General features: G+C 40.3%; 1 protein-coding gene across 6 annotated transcripts in view; it reads right to left on the minus strand.

The window, feature by feature from the left end:
• Positions 1 to 2,122: 2,122 nt before the first annotated feature.
• The window catches only part of MAP3K7CL (MAP3K7 C-terminal like), a 58,087-nt gene continuing 45,030 nt past the window's right edge, over positions 2,123 to 15,179 (minus strand). For all 6 annotated transcript variants that reach the window (XM_054701142.1, XM_037524520.2, XM_054701140.1 and 3 more), the window contains exons 4-5: positions 12,022 to 12,137; positions 2,123 to 3,448 (exon numbers count right to left, since the gene is read on the minus strand). In XM_054701142.1, coding sequence (XP_054557117.1) covers positions 3,268 to 3,448; positions 12,022 to 12,137 — 297 coding nt within the window. In that variant the 3' untranslated portion in view covers positions 2,123 to 3,267. The remainder of the gene's footprint in view (positions 3,449 to 12,021; positions 12,138 to 15,179) is intronic.

Here is a 15,179-nt window from a genome sequence, read left to right on the forward strand (position 1 = left end):
TAAATAATATTTATATTTGGTGAAGATACAGAGGTGGCAAATTGATTTATAACATTGTATAAATTTCAGGCATACAGCTTTTTATTTCAAGTACAATCCTGTGTTAATGGCTGGGTTATGTTGTGGGTAAGTCGATAGTAAGTCTTTGTGCTACCTTCACAGAATGTGTACACAGACCTATGGTCTAGCCTACTACACCTCTCGGCTACATGGAGGGGCCACCATCATAATAGATATAGTCCACCATTGGCCAATGTGCTGTTATGTGATGCATTATGGTCACTATCAAAATTACAGTTTCCATCCACAGGATACAATGGATGCCTTTTATCCATTTTAACCACTCCCGGCCCCTCCCTGTCTGGTAACCACCCTGCTGTTTTCAGAGTCTCTTTATATTCCACAGATAAGTGAAATCACGTGATATCTACCTCCTTCTTATTTATTTCACTTAGCATTATCTCCCCAGTGTCCATCCATGTTGTTGCAAATGGTTCCCTGAATCTTTGAACATACCTCAGTGCCTTTGCACATGTCTTTACTCTATCAGGCTCCATCATCCACCTGCCCTTTTTGTGTCTTAGGCCCTACTCATCCATCAGATACTAGCTCAGGATCTCTGCCATAAGGACACCAGCCTAGACTCACCTCAGTCAGATTCCCATTGTGATGCGCATTCACGAACTATGTTGCTTTCTGCCTGGCACTTACCTCATTTATTCGGTGTACTTGATATCTATTGCTGTATCACAAATTACCCTCAAAATTAATGATGTAGAACACTAAACATGTGTTATCTCAAAGTTCATGACAATCAAGGACCAGGAACAGTTTGGGTGGTTCTGACTCAGAATCTCTCTTGAGGTTGAATTCAAGATGTCAGCCTGGTTATACCACTGGAAGTCTTGCCTGGGGCTGGAGGATCTCTTTCCATGTGAATTCATGCAACCTCAGTTCCTTACCACATAGCTTCTCCATCATCCTGGTTGAATCCTTTCACATGGCAGTTGGCTGACCCTAGAGCAAGAGATCCAAGAGAGCAAAGGTGGAAGGACCAGTGTCTTTCATGACCTAGACTTAGAAGTCACATACTGCCACTTGTTTCACTCAGTAGAAACAAGCCTTTAAGTCCAACCCATGCTAAAGGGGAATTGGACTCTACCTTTTGAGAGGAGATGAGCATGTATTTTTAAACAACCCTATGTTGGTATTTGGATGTCTAAATCCCTTACTAGACTAAGGGTTCTTAGAAAATAGCGCCCTGTTCTCCGTTTACTACTGTGTCTCTGGCACATCCCATAGGGCTTGACAAAGTACAAGCATTCAGTACATATTTATTGACTGAATGGAAGAAAGTTTGTTCCTAGTTTTGGAGAATGGGACTAATTATAGCTACCTCTAGCTTGTAAGAAATAGTTTGTATAAAGCATCCAGCATAGACTTGCACAGAAGTGGCTCATTAAATGTTACTTTTCTCTATCTCCCTTGCTTCAATTATACATGCAAGCCATCCCAAGCCATGTGGCTCCTTCTCCTCGTTCTCGCCCATCCTTCCAGCCTGTTACTCCTCTTCATTTGCTACTACGCTTTTCTTGCACACTTCTGTTAGCCTCACAACTCTTGCCTCTTGTTTCTATCTAGTGCAATCCATCCCACACACTCCCACCAGCTTAATTATCTTAGGTCCAGTCCTAACCATTCACTCCTCTTTTCAAAATGTTTATTTTGCCCAAACTCCCCTCACAACCATGACCCGGCAGAACTTTCCGAGTTAATGTGTCACTATCCCCCTACATATATTCAGGGGAAGACTATTTACTGACCCCAAATGTGAGGCTCCCACTCTGCGTTCCAAGACTGTGTCTCTGCTCAGGCCATTCTTTCCATTTTTAAACCCCTATTATAACATTTTCTTATTGCACTTGAATTGTAGTTGTATGCATTCTTGAATCCCAGGAACTAGAATATGTGTGCTATTTCTGTTAAAAATGTTTTGGTTTTTTTTAAGATTTATTTATTTATACAAGCACTCGGTACAGTTAGAAGCATGGGAGGGTGAGAGAATTTACCAGAGCCAGAGCGGGGAACAGAACATAAAAATTGTTTTATTTTTTATGGGCAAATACCTTAAGATGCATCATAGTCAGTAATAGAGCTGAGTTGTTTATATGAGAAACCAGTCTTTCCAAAAGGAACTTTACCAGTTTTTTGGCACATCAGATACAACTAACAACAAATTCTTCCAGGATTAGCTGATCCCAATTTTAGCACAACATAGGTTAAGAAAATGACAAAATACAGACAGTTTTGATTCATGTTTAATGAAAAAGAAGTTACATGAATAGAAATGGACATAAAGCAAAGAGATCCATTTGGGAAAATATGGTGATAGGTAGAACAAGGGGGAAATTATTTTAATCCCGAATTTACTCATAGATTCCTATGAGTTGTTACTGATCCAAAACATCTCCTTAAACCCAAAACAGTGATAGTTACGATCTTACGGTTTTCACAGGAATTCACCAAAGTAATAGCCAAACAATATTTTTCCATTTCCTGCATGCTTCCAGAACACACACCAGCAAAGGCAGAGGTGTTTACTACGAGGTAACATGTGGTGGAGAAAATATAGCCTTATCTGCTTTTTATTACAACAGCAAGTTAGCACTGGTGAATGCACTTTTGGCACGAACATGCTTCCTGCTAATATTTTCATGAGATAGCTTTTATGATATACAACCATTTATTCTTAATACAATCAATCATGCAAGAAGTAAACCTAATGCCGGTGACCATCCATGTCTACATGCAGAGATGTTTCTGACAGCTCGGAGGTGAGCACAATTGAAATGTTTAAGATAAGAAATTTCAAGACACAGATGTGGAACTGCAGTGAGGATCTCACTGCTCTGTTTCATGACTTAATCGTGTTTAACTCATGACCTATAGCAGAGTCACTTAACAGTCTATTTTTATCATTTTCTCCCCTGATATACAATATGATCATATTTTCCTAAATAAGAAAAAAAAGCTTTGGAAAAGAATTATGATCTCTAGAAACATAGATTGGTAATAGGCTGACTTTGATTAGTTTACTTAAAATATTCTTTCTCTCAAACTAAATCTGGCAAGCATTAAACACGTTATAGATGTTTGTCCTGTGGGTGACAGAGAAGTCATCGGTTTTACTCACTATCCCTTTCAAATCAAAATCTTTTGGCCGGCACAGGGCAGCACTGACCTCTTCTGCTCACACTGAATCATGAGTTAGGACGATCCCTGTCTCTTCTGATACTGTATTCGAAGTTTCTCCAGTTGTTCTACACACTGGGACTGAGCCAACTTCAGGGTCCGATTCTCCTCTGTCAGGGCCTCGAATTCCCGAGCCAGCTGAGCTGCATCCACCTTCTCCTTCTCTGCCTGATCCAACTTGGCGATGAGCTCCTTTCTGAGGGTTCGGGGGGCAAAGAAGCACAAAACTGAATGTTAGGACTTTTTGCTTTTAAGCATAGTTTAAGCAATAAATGTCAATTCAATAATAAATTTCCTTGTAAAACTATCATAAGGAAATTGATGACTAAAACTTATAAGTAAAAAAAAAAGAGACATGACCTTAAATCCCTCACCCATGAAGTCATTTATTCCTATTGTGGTTTTTTTTTCCTCTAAAATTAACTGCATCACACAAAGAAATTGGGTGGAGCTGGAGTTTTTGATTTCAAATCATGGTCTGGATTTGAGTATCTGAGTATCACAATCATTGCTGTTCTGGTTTCATGTATGACCTCATTTAAAATTCCTGAAGATATCTGTTATTGGTTTTGACTGGCAGGGAAAATAAATCATAAAATCACAGATTTTACAACTAGAAGGAATGGTTGAGATTACTTGGTCCAACCTTCTTACATGAGAAAGTCAGTAATAACTTCTTCCTTACAGGAATAAAAAAGACTCATTTGATGTCTCTAAATTAATTCCATGTAATTGGTAAGAAATCATACATATAGTTAATGAATACTGTCAAAATGTCTCTTATCTCCTGTCCAAGACCTATTTATACAGATAGTTTGATGTCACCATTAGTAATTCATAATTAAAATGTGGCATGTCAAGCTAGAGAGACAATATAATGAATAGATGATCAGAGGGACAAATCAATATCTGTAATTGGCCAGAATATGGTCCTGCCTTTGATTTCTTGTTTACCATTCCTATTATCCCTTCAATGGAATGTGATATGGAGCTAGGAAATCATAGTAACAAGAACAAACAGGCCATAACCTTGGATCCAGAGTAGATCATTGGCTGTCTCCATCCTAAACCACATGCCTGGAAAAGTGGTTTAGGGAAGAGAAAGGTCAACATTGGTAAAAAGGACTTCAAAACTTTGTGGAAATAAATTTCAAAGTTAAAGAGATTCTTTATGTTGCAGGAGGTTGGGACATGCTTTCATCCTTAGGACAAATATTTGTCTCTGAGAAGATCACTACTGAGGTTTTTGGAACTTTCAGAATTGACTAAATCTTTACTGGGAAAAGACAAAATCCTAGACATTTTGGTCCCAATGAGCTAAAGAGTTATGGATAATAATTTACTATGTTTATCGTAGGGAGAATTTTTATAAATAGTAGCTTAGACTACACCGTTGGTGATTCTCTAATTCTAATACAAATGTGTGCACAGGAGAGAAAGAGTAGCTGTCTTGAGATGACAAAAAGGGTGTGAAAGTCTATCTTCATTTTATGCAGGTAGAAGAACAATAAATGATATTGAAATAGCAACTTACAAAACTCAGTCTAGACCATGGTGTTGAAACTCTACAAATGAATAATGCATACAGTAACATCATACTCTTGAGGGAAGAAGTGGGATTTGCTCTAGAGTTTCTCAACCATGGCATAATTGATCTTTTGTGCCAGACAGCCCTTTGCTGTTGGCAGTTATACCCTATACACTGACATAGTAAAAGATTTAGCAGCGGCCTTGGCCCCTATCACTAGACCTCCCTGATCCCTAGTTAACACAACCAAAGACATCTCTAGACATTACCAATGTCCTGGGGTTGGGGGCTGAGGAATCAGCCCAGGTAAGAATCACTATTCTAAAGGAAATGGAGATTTCTTCTCAAACAGAGTGTTAGTCGTGTGATAGGAATAACAAAAGCAAAATGTTTCTTCACTCAGCTCTCTCAGATGGCAGCCTCTTTCCATAGCAAGTGACACTGACTTAAAGACAATCTCATTGAGGAGAGGTGAACATTCTTTTAATATGGTTCCAGGCTGAGGTAAAAGTGGAGAGATACCTAGGAATGAGATTCCAGTTAAAAGACCAGAATGGGGCCTCCCTTATGGCGCAAGGGGTTAAGCACCGCACTATGAAGCAATGCTCAGCCTCTGCAGCAAGAGCTCGATCCCCAGGCAGGGAGCAACACACCTGGCGCAGCAGACCTCTCCTGTCTCACCCACTGCTCCCCTCAGCAGTATGTTTCAGCCAGTCTGCCTGTTCTTCTCCCCACTCTGTCTCTGGTGAATCCTCTCACCCCCGCACCTCTGGCCTGTACCCCAACTCTTGTATGAATAAATCTTTTAAAAATATATTAAAAAAATAAATTAAAAAAATAAAAGACCAGAACGCACATAATAAGGTGCTATAAAAATCCCAAATCATTATGATTAGGGCACTAATGGAAGGTGTAATCTCACAGCCTGATGTAATCTGGAGTATTGGAATTTAATACCAAACTAAATCCTAAAATTAATAAGTCCCCTGGACTAACACTTTGCCTTCTTTAGCAAAGTGAAGAGCCAGGGCACTTTCTTCCATCACTCACCCCAAAAGCATTTATTGAAATCCTATCACAAACCAGGCACTAGCCTCAATTCTTGCTAGTCAAGTTAGTCTAAGGAAACATATGTCCACTGCTGGAAAATGAACTCAAATCCAATCCCTCAATCAGAAGGCAACTTGCCCATATCAGACATCACAGGAAAGAGAGTAGAACTTTGCCCTCACATTACCACACACCATGAAAACTCTTGTGGAGAAATACCTCCATTTCTTTATAATAAAGAAAACCCAATTTCTGAGGATGGAATAAATATAGAAAAATATGCTTAGACTACAAAAATGAGTTTTGCTTTTAATGTTTTCTAGTTGTTATCCTTTTTCAAAACCAAAATTTTCATACGCTGAAGTGAAACAAATGAAAAAAAAAATAAAATTGGACCTTCTCTGGTTGGCCCTTGTACAAAACCCTGTGAGACACCCTTTCCATCCATCCCTATCTTTGAGAAGTTCCTAGGAACACAGTTTAAAAACCTCTGCCTTCAGGAATGTCCTAAAGAAATAAACATTTCTGACTCAGCATAAAAATCTCTATTGGAAATTGCAGAATTAAATATCATGACTGAAAACAAATCAATACTGAAACAAATCAAATACTGAAAACAAATCAAGACATGCCTATTTTTAGATGGTGCTTTCAGAAATTATATATGCTCCCTTTCCCCCAACTTGAAATCTTCCCCTCAATAAGACTGTTGTTTCCCCAAGCACATTTTTATATGTTTTAAAAGAAGGGAGAACATAGGTCTGACATTGGTTGTATTATCCCTATAAGAAAACTCTCTTCTACAGTTTTGCATGAACTCACTAAAATTTCATAACATTTGTTTTAGCTCAATAATAAAAAGACAAATGACACAACTAGAAAATGGGCAGAGCTGAATGGACATTGCTCTGGGAAGACAAAGAAATGCCAAAAAACATATGCAAAGGAGTTCAACATTTTTAGCCACGGGGGAAGTGTAAATCAAAAACCACAATGAGACATCATACCGCACCCACTAGGATGATTATAATCAAAAAGACAAGCATTGGCAAATATGTGGAGAATTGGAACCCTCACACTTTTCTGGTGGGAACATACATGCTGCAGCCACTTCAGAAACAGGCACGCAGTTCTTTTAAAAAGTCATATGTTGAGCTCTACGACCAGCAATTCTGCTCCTCGGTACAAACCCAAGTGAATGGAAAACATACGCCTATGCAAAAACATGTACACATTCACCCCCTAGCCAAAAGTGCAAACAATCCAATGCCCATCAGCTGAAAAATAAAGGAATAAAATGGTCTATCTGCTCGAGGTGATCACGTTCAGTGAAATAAGTCAAAAACTGAAAGACAGTTATCAGATGGGCTCAGTCATCTGTGGAATACAAATAACCTGAAGGAAAAAAAAAGACCCAGGAAAAATACAGTAGGAATAAACCTTGAACTCAGTGAAAGAATATAACTCAAAGGGCCTAGGGGGGTAGGCGGGGATGGGAGAGGGAGGTGGGTGTGATATTAGAATGGGTGGTTTGTTGGAAGGTGAGTGGAACTTGCGTAGATATTAAGGAGCAAAAATGTGACCCCCGAAATTATTTTTTAATTTTAAGCAAAAAAAAAAAATGTGGCCTGTGTGTGCAATGAAACCTTATTCAACAACAAAGAGGAGTGAAGTATTGATGCATGTCACGTGGATGAAATTTAACACTGTTACTCGAAAGAAGTGATTCCATTTATATAAAATATAAATGGGCCCTATTTACATAAAATATCCAGAGGAAAATCCACAGGGATAGAAAGTACATAGTGGAAGCCAGTGGCTGGAGTGGGGGGTGAGGAGGGAGAGAGGGGGAAGTAATGGGGAGTCACTACCCATGGGTATTCCGTGTTTTTCTGGGGTGAAGATGTTCTGACATTATGGTGATGATTGCCCAACCCATGCGAATATTTAAAGCCACTGACTTGTTTTTTAATTATATATTTTCAATCTCACTTTTCTAAGAGTTTACCTCTTTCTCTAATTGTGCAAGTTGACCTAAACACCACAGCACCCAGCACAATAGTTCATAGAGCGGGCCTCCCCTGGTGGCGCAGGCAGTTGAGCGCAGTGCTGTGAAGCTGTCCACAGCCTCTGCAGCACCGGTTCGATCCCGGCCGGCCTCGGAGCAACCCACATGGCGTGCAGACCTCTCCTGTCTGCCCGCTGCTCCCCTCAGCAGTGTATTTCGTTAGTCTGCCTGTTCTGTTCCCCTCTCTTCTCTGGTGAATCCTCTCACCCTCTCGCAAATCTGGCCTGTACCCCGGTTCTTATATAAATAAATAAATACATCTTAGCAAACAAGGGACTTCTCCTTCGGACAAGATAAAACACTCTTTCTTCTGAGTGTCTGGTTGGTGGGTTTGCTGATCGTATACCTCTATGTCACATACAACATTGTGATACACTGTTGTAACCAATGTTATCTCAATTAAAAAATAATCTTTCTGGAGCAGCACAACCTTCACATCTGATCTCACAGTAGTTTAATCATATACTTTAAACTTGCGCTCAAGGCATGGGTTTCCTTTCCATTCCCAGCTAATCTGTGTATAAAGATGCTTATGTCATAAAATTTATTGGGAAAAAAAAAACATGTACACATTTCAGTGACTAAAGAAATAATTACATAAAAATAAATATTAACAGGCAAATGTCTAGAAAGAGTCAAAAATGATAGCGGTTAATTAAAGATATCAGAATTCTTGGTAATTTTTTAAGTTTTTAATAATTTTTTTTCAAGTAAAAAGCGGGAAATTTTCAATAAAAGTATGAACAAGATTTTCTTACATCATTGGTCAGTAACCCAAAAGTGATTCTTTAAAATTTATCCCCATGCTGAGTTTAAAATCCTAGGAAATATTTGGCTCTCTTTATCCATCCAATAGACATTTAATAAGTTATTTAAAGTAATGGTTATATCAATTCTTCTCCTGGCTCTTCTGCAGTCTCCCAAACTTGATCCAGGGAGACCCCCTCTGGAGAGGAGAGAGAAGTTCAGCTTGCCTTGTCTAGTGTCTGCAGGACTCAATGAAGAAAAAACTTTTAAAATACCTGAATGAGCCCCTTTTTGTATGGAGCTTCGGCTCCCCAGTTGCCTGAGGCAACACAGTGAGTCACACTTTATATCAGAGTTACATTATTTGGGTCAAATCCATTTGGCCCAAATTTATCTTGCTGAAAACAAAAACTGTTCAGGAAAATTGAGTTTCTGCTTCAGTAAAATGTTCATGAAAACAATGATCAGCAATCACCCTGGGAGGGACAACTTTATTTATAAAAATATCAGCATACCTCCTATTTTAAGAAGTTAGCAACTCTTTACTGCTAACATTGACTCTTTAGAGACAAAAATTACAAATAAGACTTGTACATGAAGGATGTTACTGTCTTCTGTAACCACTTATTTTAATCACCCTCACTCATGTCCATCCCACAGGCAGCCCCTGCTCTGTGACTGGTATCCAGAGATGCTGAGGGTGTCTGTGTCTGTAGGGAGCCAGACACAGCCAGAAGACACTGCACTTGGCTGGGGAACCACTGATATAACACCAACCTAAAAATGTGCCAAAGGAATCACTCCAGAGAATGCTGCTTAGAGCTCAGGAAGAGAGCTAATTTCTGTGGAACGGTTGGGCAGTGAGTGGGTTGGCCTTTCTTCAGTGTCAGGCTCTGAGCAGGAAAAGGGGCATTCTAGATTGCCAGATTAGCCTGAGCAAGGGTACAGAGGCAGGAAAAGCGAATAGGTCAACGTAGCTGAAGACTAAGGTTGAGTCAGAACATTCTAGAGGTACTAAGGCCTGAGGTAGGTCTGAGAATCCCAGGCAAGACCTGGATGACCTTTTCTGACCACGTGGATCCAGTTATAATATTACATTGATCAAGATTTGAAGTAACAACTCACAACCCCAAATGGCAGCAACAGGAATAGAGAAAAGGGAATTTGAGAGACTTTGGGAAAAAGAAAGGAAAAAAAAAATAAAAGAAATTGGTTTTTGCCTCACATCCACCCAGTTTTGCATGGGAAAAAGGGAAAAAAGATCATCATTTCAAGGAAAACCCAAAATTCAAATAGGTTTATGGGGAGGAAATAAGATGAATTTTGCAGAAGGAGCAGGTTTGTTTCAATAAAGATGTTTCAATAAAGAGCAAACTTACAGGACATTTAGTGAGCGAGTCTTGTGTTGTCCCTCCAAAAAAAGTCAAATGTGGTTAATTTAAATAACAAAGTCTCCCAGTACCTTCAATTTAGAGAATTTATAGATACATACTACGGGCCTCTTCCTGACCCAGCATCAGTACACGCACGTGCACACACACAGAGGCATACACACCAATCACACACATACACACAAGGCACACATACATATGCAGCCATACATGCATGCATACAGTCAAATCCAGACTACACACACATGTAATCACACATACGTACACACAAGTATACACAGTATATGTGTATATATGTGCATATATACACACAGAGGCATGTGCGCTAGAAGATACATTTCTATGCTACTGAGTATACAAGTTTCCTCCAACTTCACCATGGGTCACATTTTTCATCAGTTTCCTCAGTTCCTTTATGTAAATTATTTTAGGAATCACATGCAAATGCACCAGCTGAGCATTCCGACCAACTTAGGAAAATTCAGACCAGAAAGCGAGCCTCCGACATGAAAGGGGAAAGTCCAATGTTTGATGTCATCAATCTATTTTAATCCTCTATAATCAAAAGTCCAGGTATGGGCCTCCCCTGATGGCACAGCAGTTGAGCGCTGGACTGCGAAGCTGCCCGTAGCCTCTGCAGCGCCGGTTCGATCCCCGGCCACCGGCAAGGTTCCCACATGGCGCGCAGACCTCTCCTGCCGCCTGCTGCTCCCCTCAGCAGTGTATTTCGTCGGTCTGCCTGTTCTGCTCCCCGCTCTGGCTCTGGTGAATCCTCTCACCCTCCCACACTTCTGACTGTACTCAGTGCTTGTATAAAAAAAAAAAAAAAAAAGTCCAGGTATGATTTTATGTTTGAGGCACAACCAAGCCAGGAAGTAAAAAAAGCTTTGCCACGTGCTCACGGAAGTCAGGAAGCTGGGAATTCCAAGCCTGTCAGACCACTGCTCCCCTCATTACATTGTCCAACCACCATTGTGGGGAGCATATAAGGAGCCCCAAGAATTTATAAGTTCCTTAAAACAAAATATATTTCACTTGTCTTCATTTAAAAGTTAAAGTAATAGACAGCACGTATTGCTCCAGTAAGAGGAAGGGGAGAAATAGAATAGTAGCACCATGGGCGTGGATTATGTGACACTTCAACAAAAACGTGTTCAGTGTCTACATGCCAAGCACTGTGCAAGGCTTCAGGAATGTGGTGTGAGCACCCCCTGGGGATCTGGGCATGAACATGGCACTTACCACTTTGTGGGAGATGCAAATATTCATTGAAACATCTCCCTAACAATTGTATAAGTGCAAACTGGCTGGTACTATACCATGAAGAAAGGGGGTCAGATGCTTTGAAAGTTTGAGAGTGGGGATGGTCAGGATAGATCATCAGCAGAATCAAGTGAAATGAAACAGGAGGTGAAGAAGGTGGAAGCCAAAGTTCTGAGTGAGAAAATGAGTGCATTCCCCAGAGCAGAGGTGAATGACAGAAGCTAGCCAGATAAAAACTTACTCAGGCTTTTGGACTGTAAAACACACTTGAACTAACATATTTAACATCGTCCCAAAGCTCTGTCCCATGTCTTCTTTACCTGATGTTGGAACTCTGCCCTTTGAACGTTCATTAAAATTCACCCCAAGCCAAAGTACTCTGAGACCTCTGGGCACATTCACAGGAAATACAGTGTGGCTCTGGCTGGTAGTTTGACATTTTTTAATTGCCTGAACTAAAAAGCTTTATTAAAAATTGACTTCTGAACAGCAAGCACTCCTGGTTTTCACAATATGATAAGGCATTTCATCTCTTTAAAGCAGTTCCATTTGGATACTTCGTATAATCAAACAAGACATACCTGTAATGTGTGAACCTGCGTGTCAGTTCTCCACTCACCTCCCCCATCTGGCACCCCCCCCATGCTCAGCCTGTCGCTTCCCTACTACCCCCACCCAGTCCAAGACTCAGAAGTGAGGTTGTCCGGAGCAACAGTACTTACTTCCTTTCTTCAAGCAGGGCGATTTCCTTTTTCACCTCATGGTATTCTTCTGCTATTTGGCAGTGCTGTTTGAACACCCGCATGGATTCTATGGAGTCATGGCAAGGTGGCAGAGGCTTCACAAAAAAACAAAAAGAAATCAGTGCATTTCCTGGCATCAAAATAAATGACCCACCATGTGGCTGTGCTGCTATTCTTTAGAGGGAGATTTTTTTGCATGAGAAGATCATTGTCAATCAACATTTCACAGAGTTGGGCTGATCTATTTGACTAAAAATAGAGATGAACGGGATATGGCTCACATTCATCTTCCAGTGTCATTTGTAACATTCGCAGATGAGCCAGAGCAGAGAGACCCATTATGGGCGAGTCTACCTGCCATGCATTGCGGTGAAGCTAAGTGTTCTAATGATTTAACATTTCTCCTCAGAAATGTTAAGCTCAACATTGGAGAAGGGCAGTATTTCAGAATTAGAATTCTTTCAGAAGGGAAATATTTCAGAAAGGAAATATTTCAGTTGTCTGTTTCAATTACCCCTTGCTTTCCCTTCTCTAGCCACAGGCATAATCTCATCTTGTAAAGCACAATCACCCAACAAGAATGGTTCCCTTCTCAGATCATGCTCAGCAAAATAAGTCAGAAAGAAAAAGAAAAATACCAAATGGTCTCACTCGTAGCGGGAATTTAGAAAACCTAAATAAGGGACCAGGAAAAAGACTAATTACAATAAAGTAAAAATCAAAATCAACAAGCAACTGTAAGCAAGAGACACACTGGCAGGGGGGTTGGGGGGAGGGAGTAGGATCAAAACAAGGGGGCGGGGGTGGGAATTGTATGGGGACTATAACCAAGATGAAAAAAAAGGAATGGCTCCCTTCTCAAAAGGTATCCAAACTGAAGAAATAACGCTAAGCTGGGGATAGGTCTGCAAGGATTAACAAGACATATGAAAGACCAAATACCACAGGTAAAATGTTTCTAACATATGAGGCCAGAAAGAGCACAGCTGAGTGTCTGCCTTTCTCCCAGACATGAGATAAGGCAGGTTAGCAGTGCAGGTCTTTCTCAACATAACATGCTGACAATCCTACTTCAAGCAATCATTTTTAAAGAATTAGCTTTCTGAGTGTATAAATCTAATTTCTACTAATTAGCAACATTTTAAAACATTACTTTTAGAAACACAATAGTCTTTAAAAGAATTTGTTAATGACTCTTTTCAATTATTTATAGAAAGATGTTATATAATAACTGAGCTCTATGACTTAATTGATAAACAGGCTTTTCAGTCTAATTCTTACAATAGCTGTATGGGTAATGTGTCAGGCTAGGTCACGGTCTTATTTATTTTATATTAGTAAATTGAAAACTAATGAATTTTCTTAGCATCTGCTCTTATTATATTCTTCAAAGATACAGATTTCCTTGGGGATCATGTTCAGTAACTGTACCTGAGATATAATAGAAATTCTGCAAAGTTCTATCAAATTCTATAAAGTCTCCTTGATAGATAAAATGGCCTTCCTGTGTTTCATGAGGTTGCTAAGTAGAGAGCAATTCAAGATATTGGATGAAATTTACCTTCATGTGAAACATCCATCCTGTCCTAATTCAATCTAATAATTATTGTATCAGGTAGCCTCTTTCCCTACTGTACTCTGAACACATTCATGGCACACTCAGCTTGCTGAAACCATTACCCCTTTCTATATGGAAATTTGAAAAGCAGCGCCCAGGAGCATGACTGTCCAGCTCACCCCACGAGACTAAAATGCTGCCAGAGGAATTCAGAACTCCTGGCTCCTTCAGACCATGTCCTAGAAATCACCACCCCCTCATCAATTTTCACCTGTTACACTGGCATATGACCAGGTATAACAGCAAGGGGAATGAAAGCAATTTACTCCAGACACCCTTGCCAAGCTGCTATTAGAGCATCTGTGCCCTGTTAAAGGATTTGCCTACTGGAAGCCCTGAGACTCAGCTTCCTGGCCAGTTCAGTCCACAGTTCACCACGTGTAGGGGCCTGAACCAAGAGTCCAGCAGCAGGGCCTATGTGACAGCCAGAAACTCCGAGGACTGTGTAAAGGGTTTGGGTGTGCTCATGAGGATGAGAGCCGCCTTCAAAGCAAGAAACACCTCTTGCTGCTACAATTAAAAAGGAAAACTGAGAAACACATATATAATTTTCTTAAGAAAGAGGTTCTATCTCTCCCTTTGCCTGCCACCCTGCAATGATTTTCATAAATGGGGGAATTTTTTTTGCTTGTCCTTCTTTTTAATTGGTGCTGCTTAAATGTGGGAAATGTGAAGAGCTCAATAGGCACAGGTTTTACCCTCGTAGCGCTAAAGGTGCAGGAGATAGGGGGTATTTCAGGGTGTGCTCCGTATCCTCCCATGCCCTTAGCAGAAAGAGCATACTACTCAATATTTTTAAGATTTCCCAAAATTAAGTAGTGTCCACCAAAAAACAAGCCAAAAAGATTTAAGTATTCAGTGTTTTAGGAAGTCAAAGGATGCCAGGTGTCACTCAGCCTCAGCTCTTGCAAGCTGTCTTCAGCCACCCTACCTGCCACGCAGTAGCACCACTTCAGTTCTCACCATCTGCATCAAAGCATTTAAGAGCAATATAGGTTTTTCTTTTTTCTCAAAATGGTAAACAATTTATTATTTGTAACTGAGGTAACATTGGGGTAACCCCCATCAGATATTGCCACCAAAGTGCACCCACACTCATTCGCCCATATGACACCACTGCAGACCACTGTGCCTCCGTCCCTGTTTTTCCCCTCCCCCACCCTGTCTCCCTGCCACCCTGCACTGGCATTTCTGTAGTCAGCTATCAAGGGTTAGTTTTTCAACTTGTCTGACTCTTAATATTGTTACTTTATATTCCACATATTAGTGACACCATCCGCTATTTGCCTTTTTCTTCTGACTTATTTCTGCTTAGGATTATCCTTTCAAACCCCATCCATGTTGCTGCAAATGGCACAAGTTTATCCTTTTTGATCACTGAGTAGTATTCCATTATGTATTTATACAACACGTCTTCTTGTTTCATGCCAGGAGGAGTTAGATAACACAACCCACCACAATGCTGTCAAATTATCTCTTTAGTTTCCTGGGTGGGAGGGGCAGGAGTGAATGGGGCATT

This window comes from Talpa occidentalis, unplaced genomic scaffold, assembly GCF_014898055.3.
Source record: "Talpa occidentalis isolate TD23 unplaced genomic scaffold, MPIMG_talOcc4v2.1 talOcc4.4, whole genome shotgun sequence".
NCBI classification, from domain to species: Eukaryota; Metazoa; Chordata; class Mammalia; order Eulipotyphla; family Talpidae; genus Talpa; species Talpa occidentalis.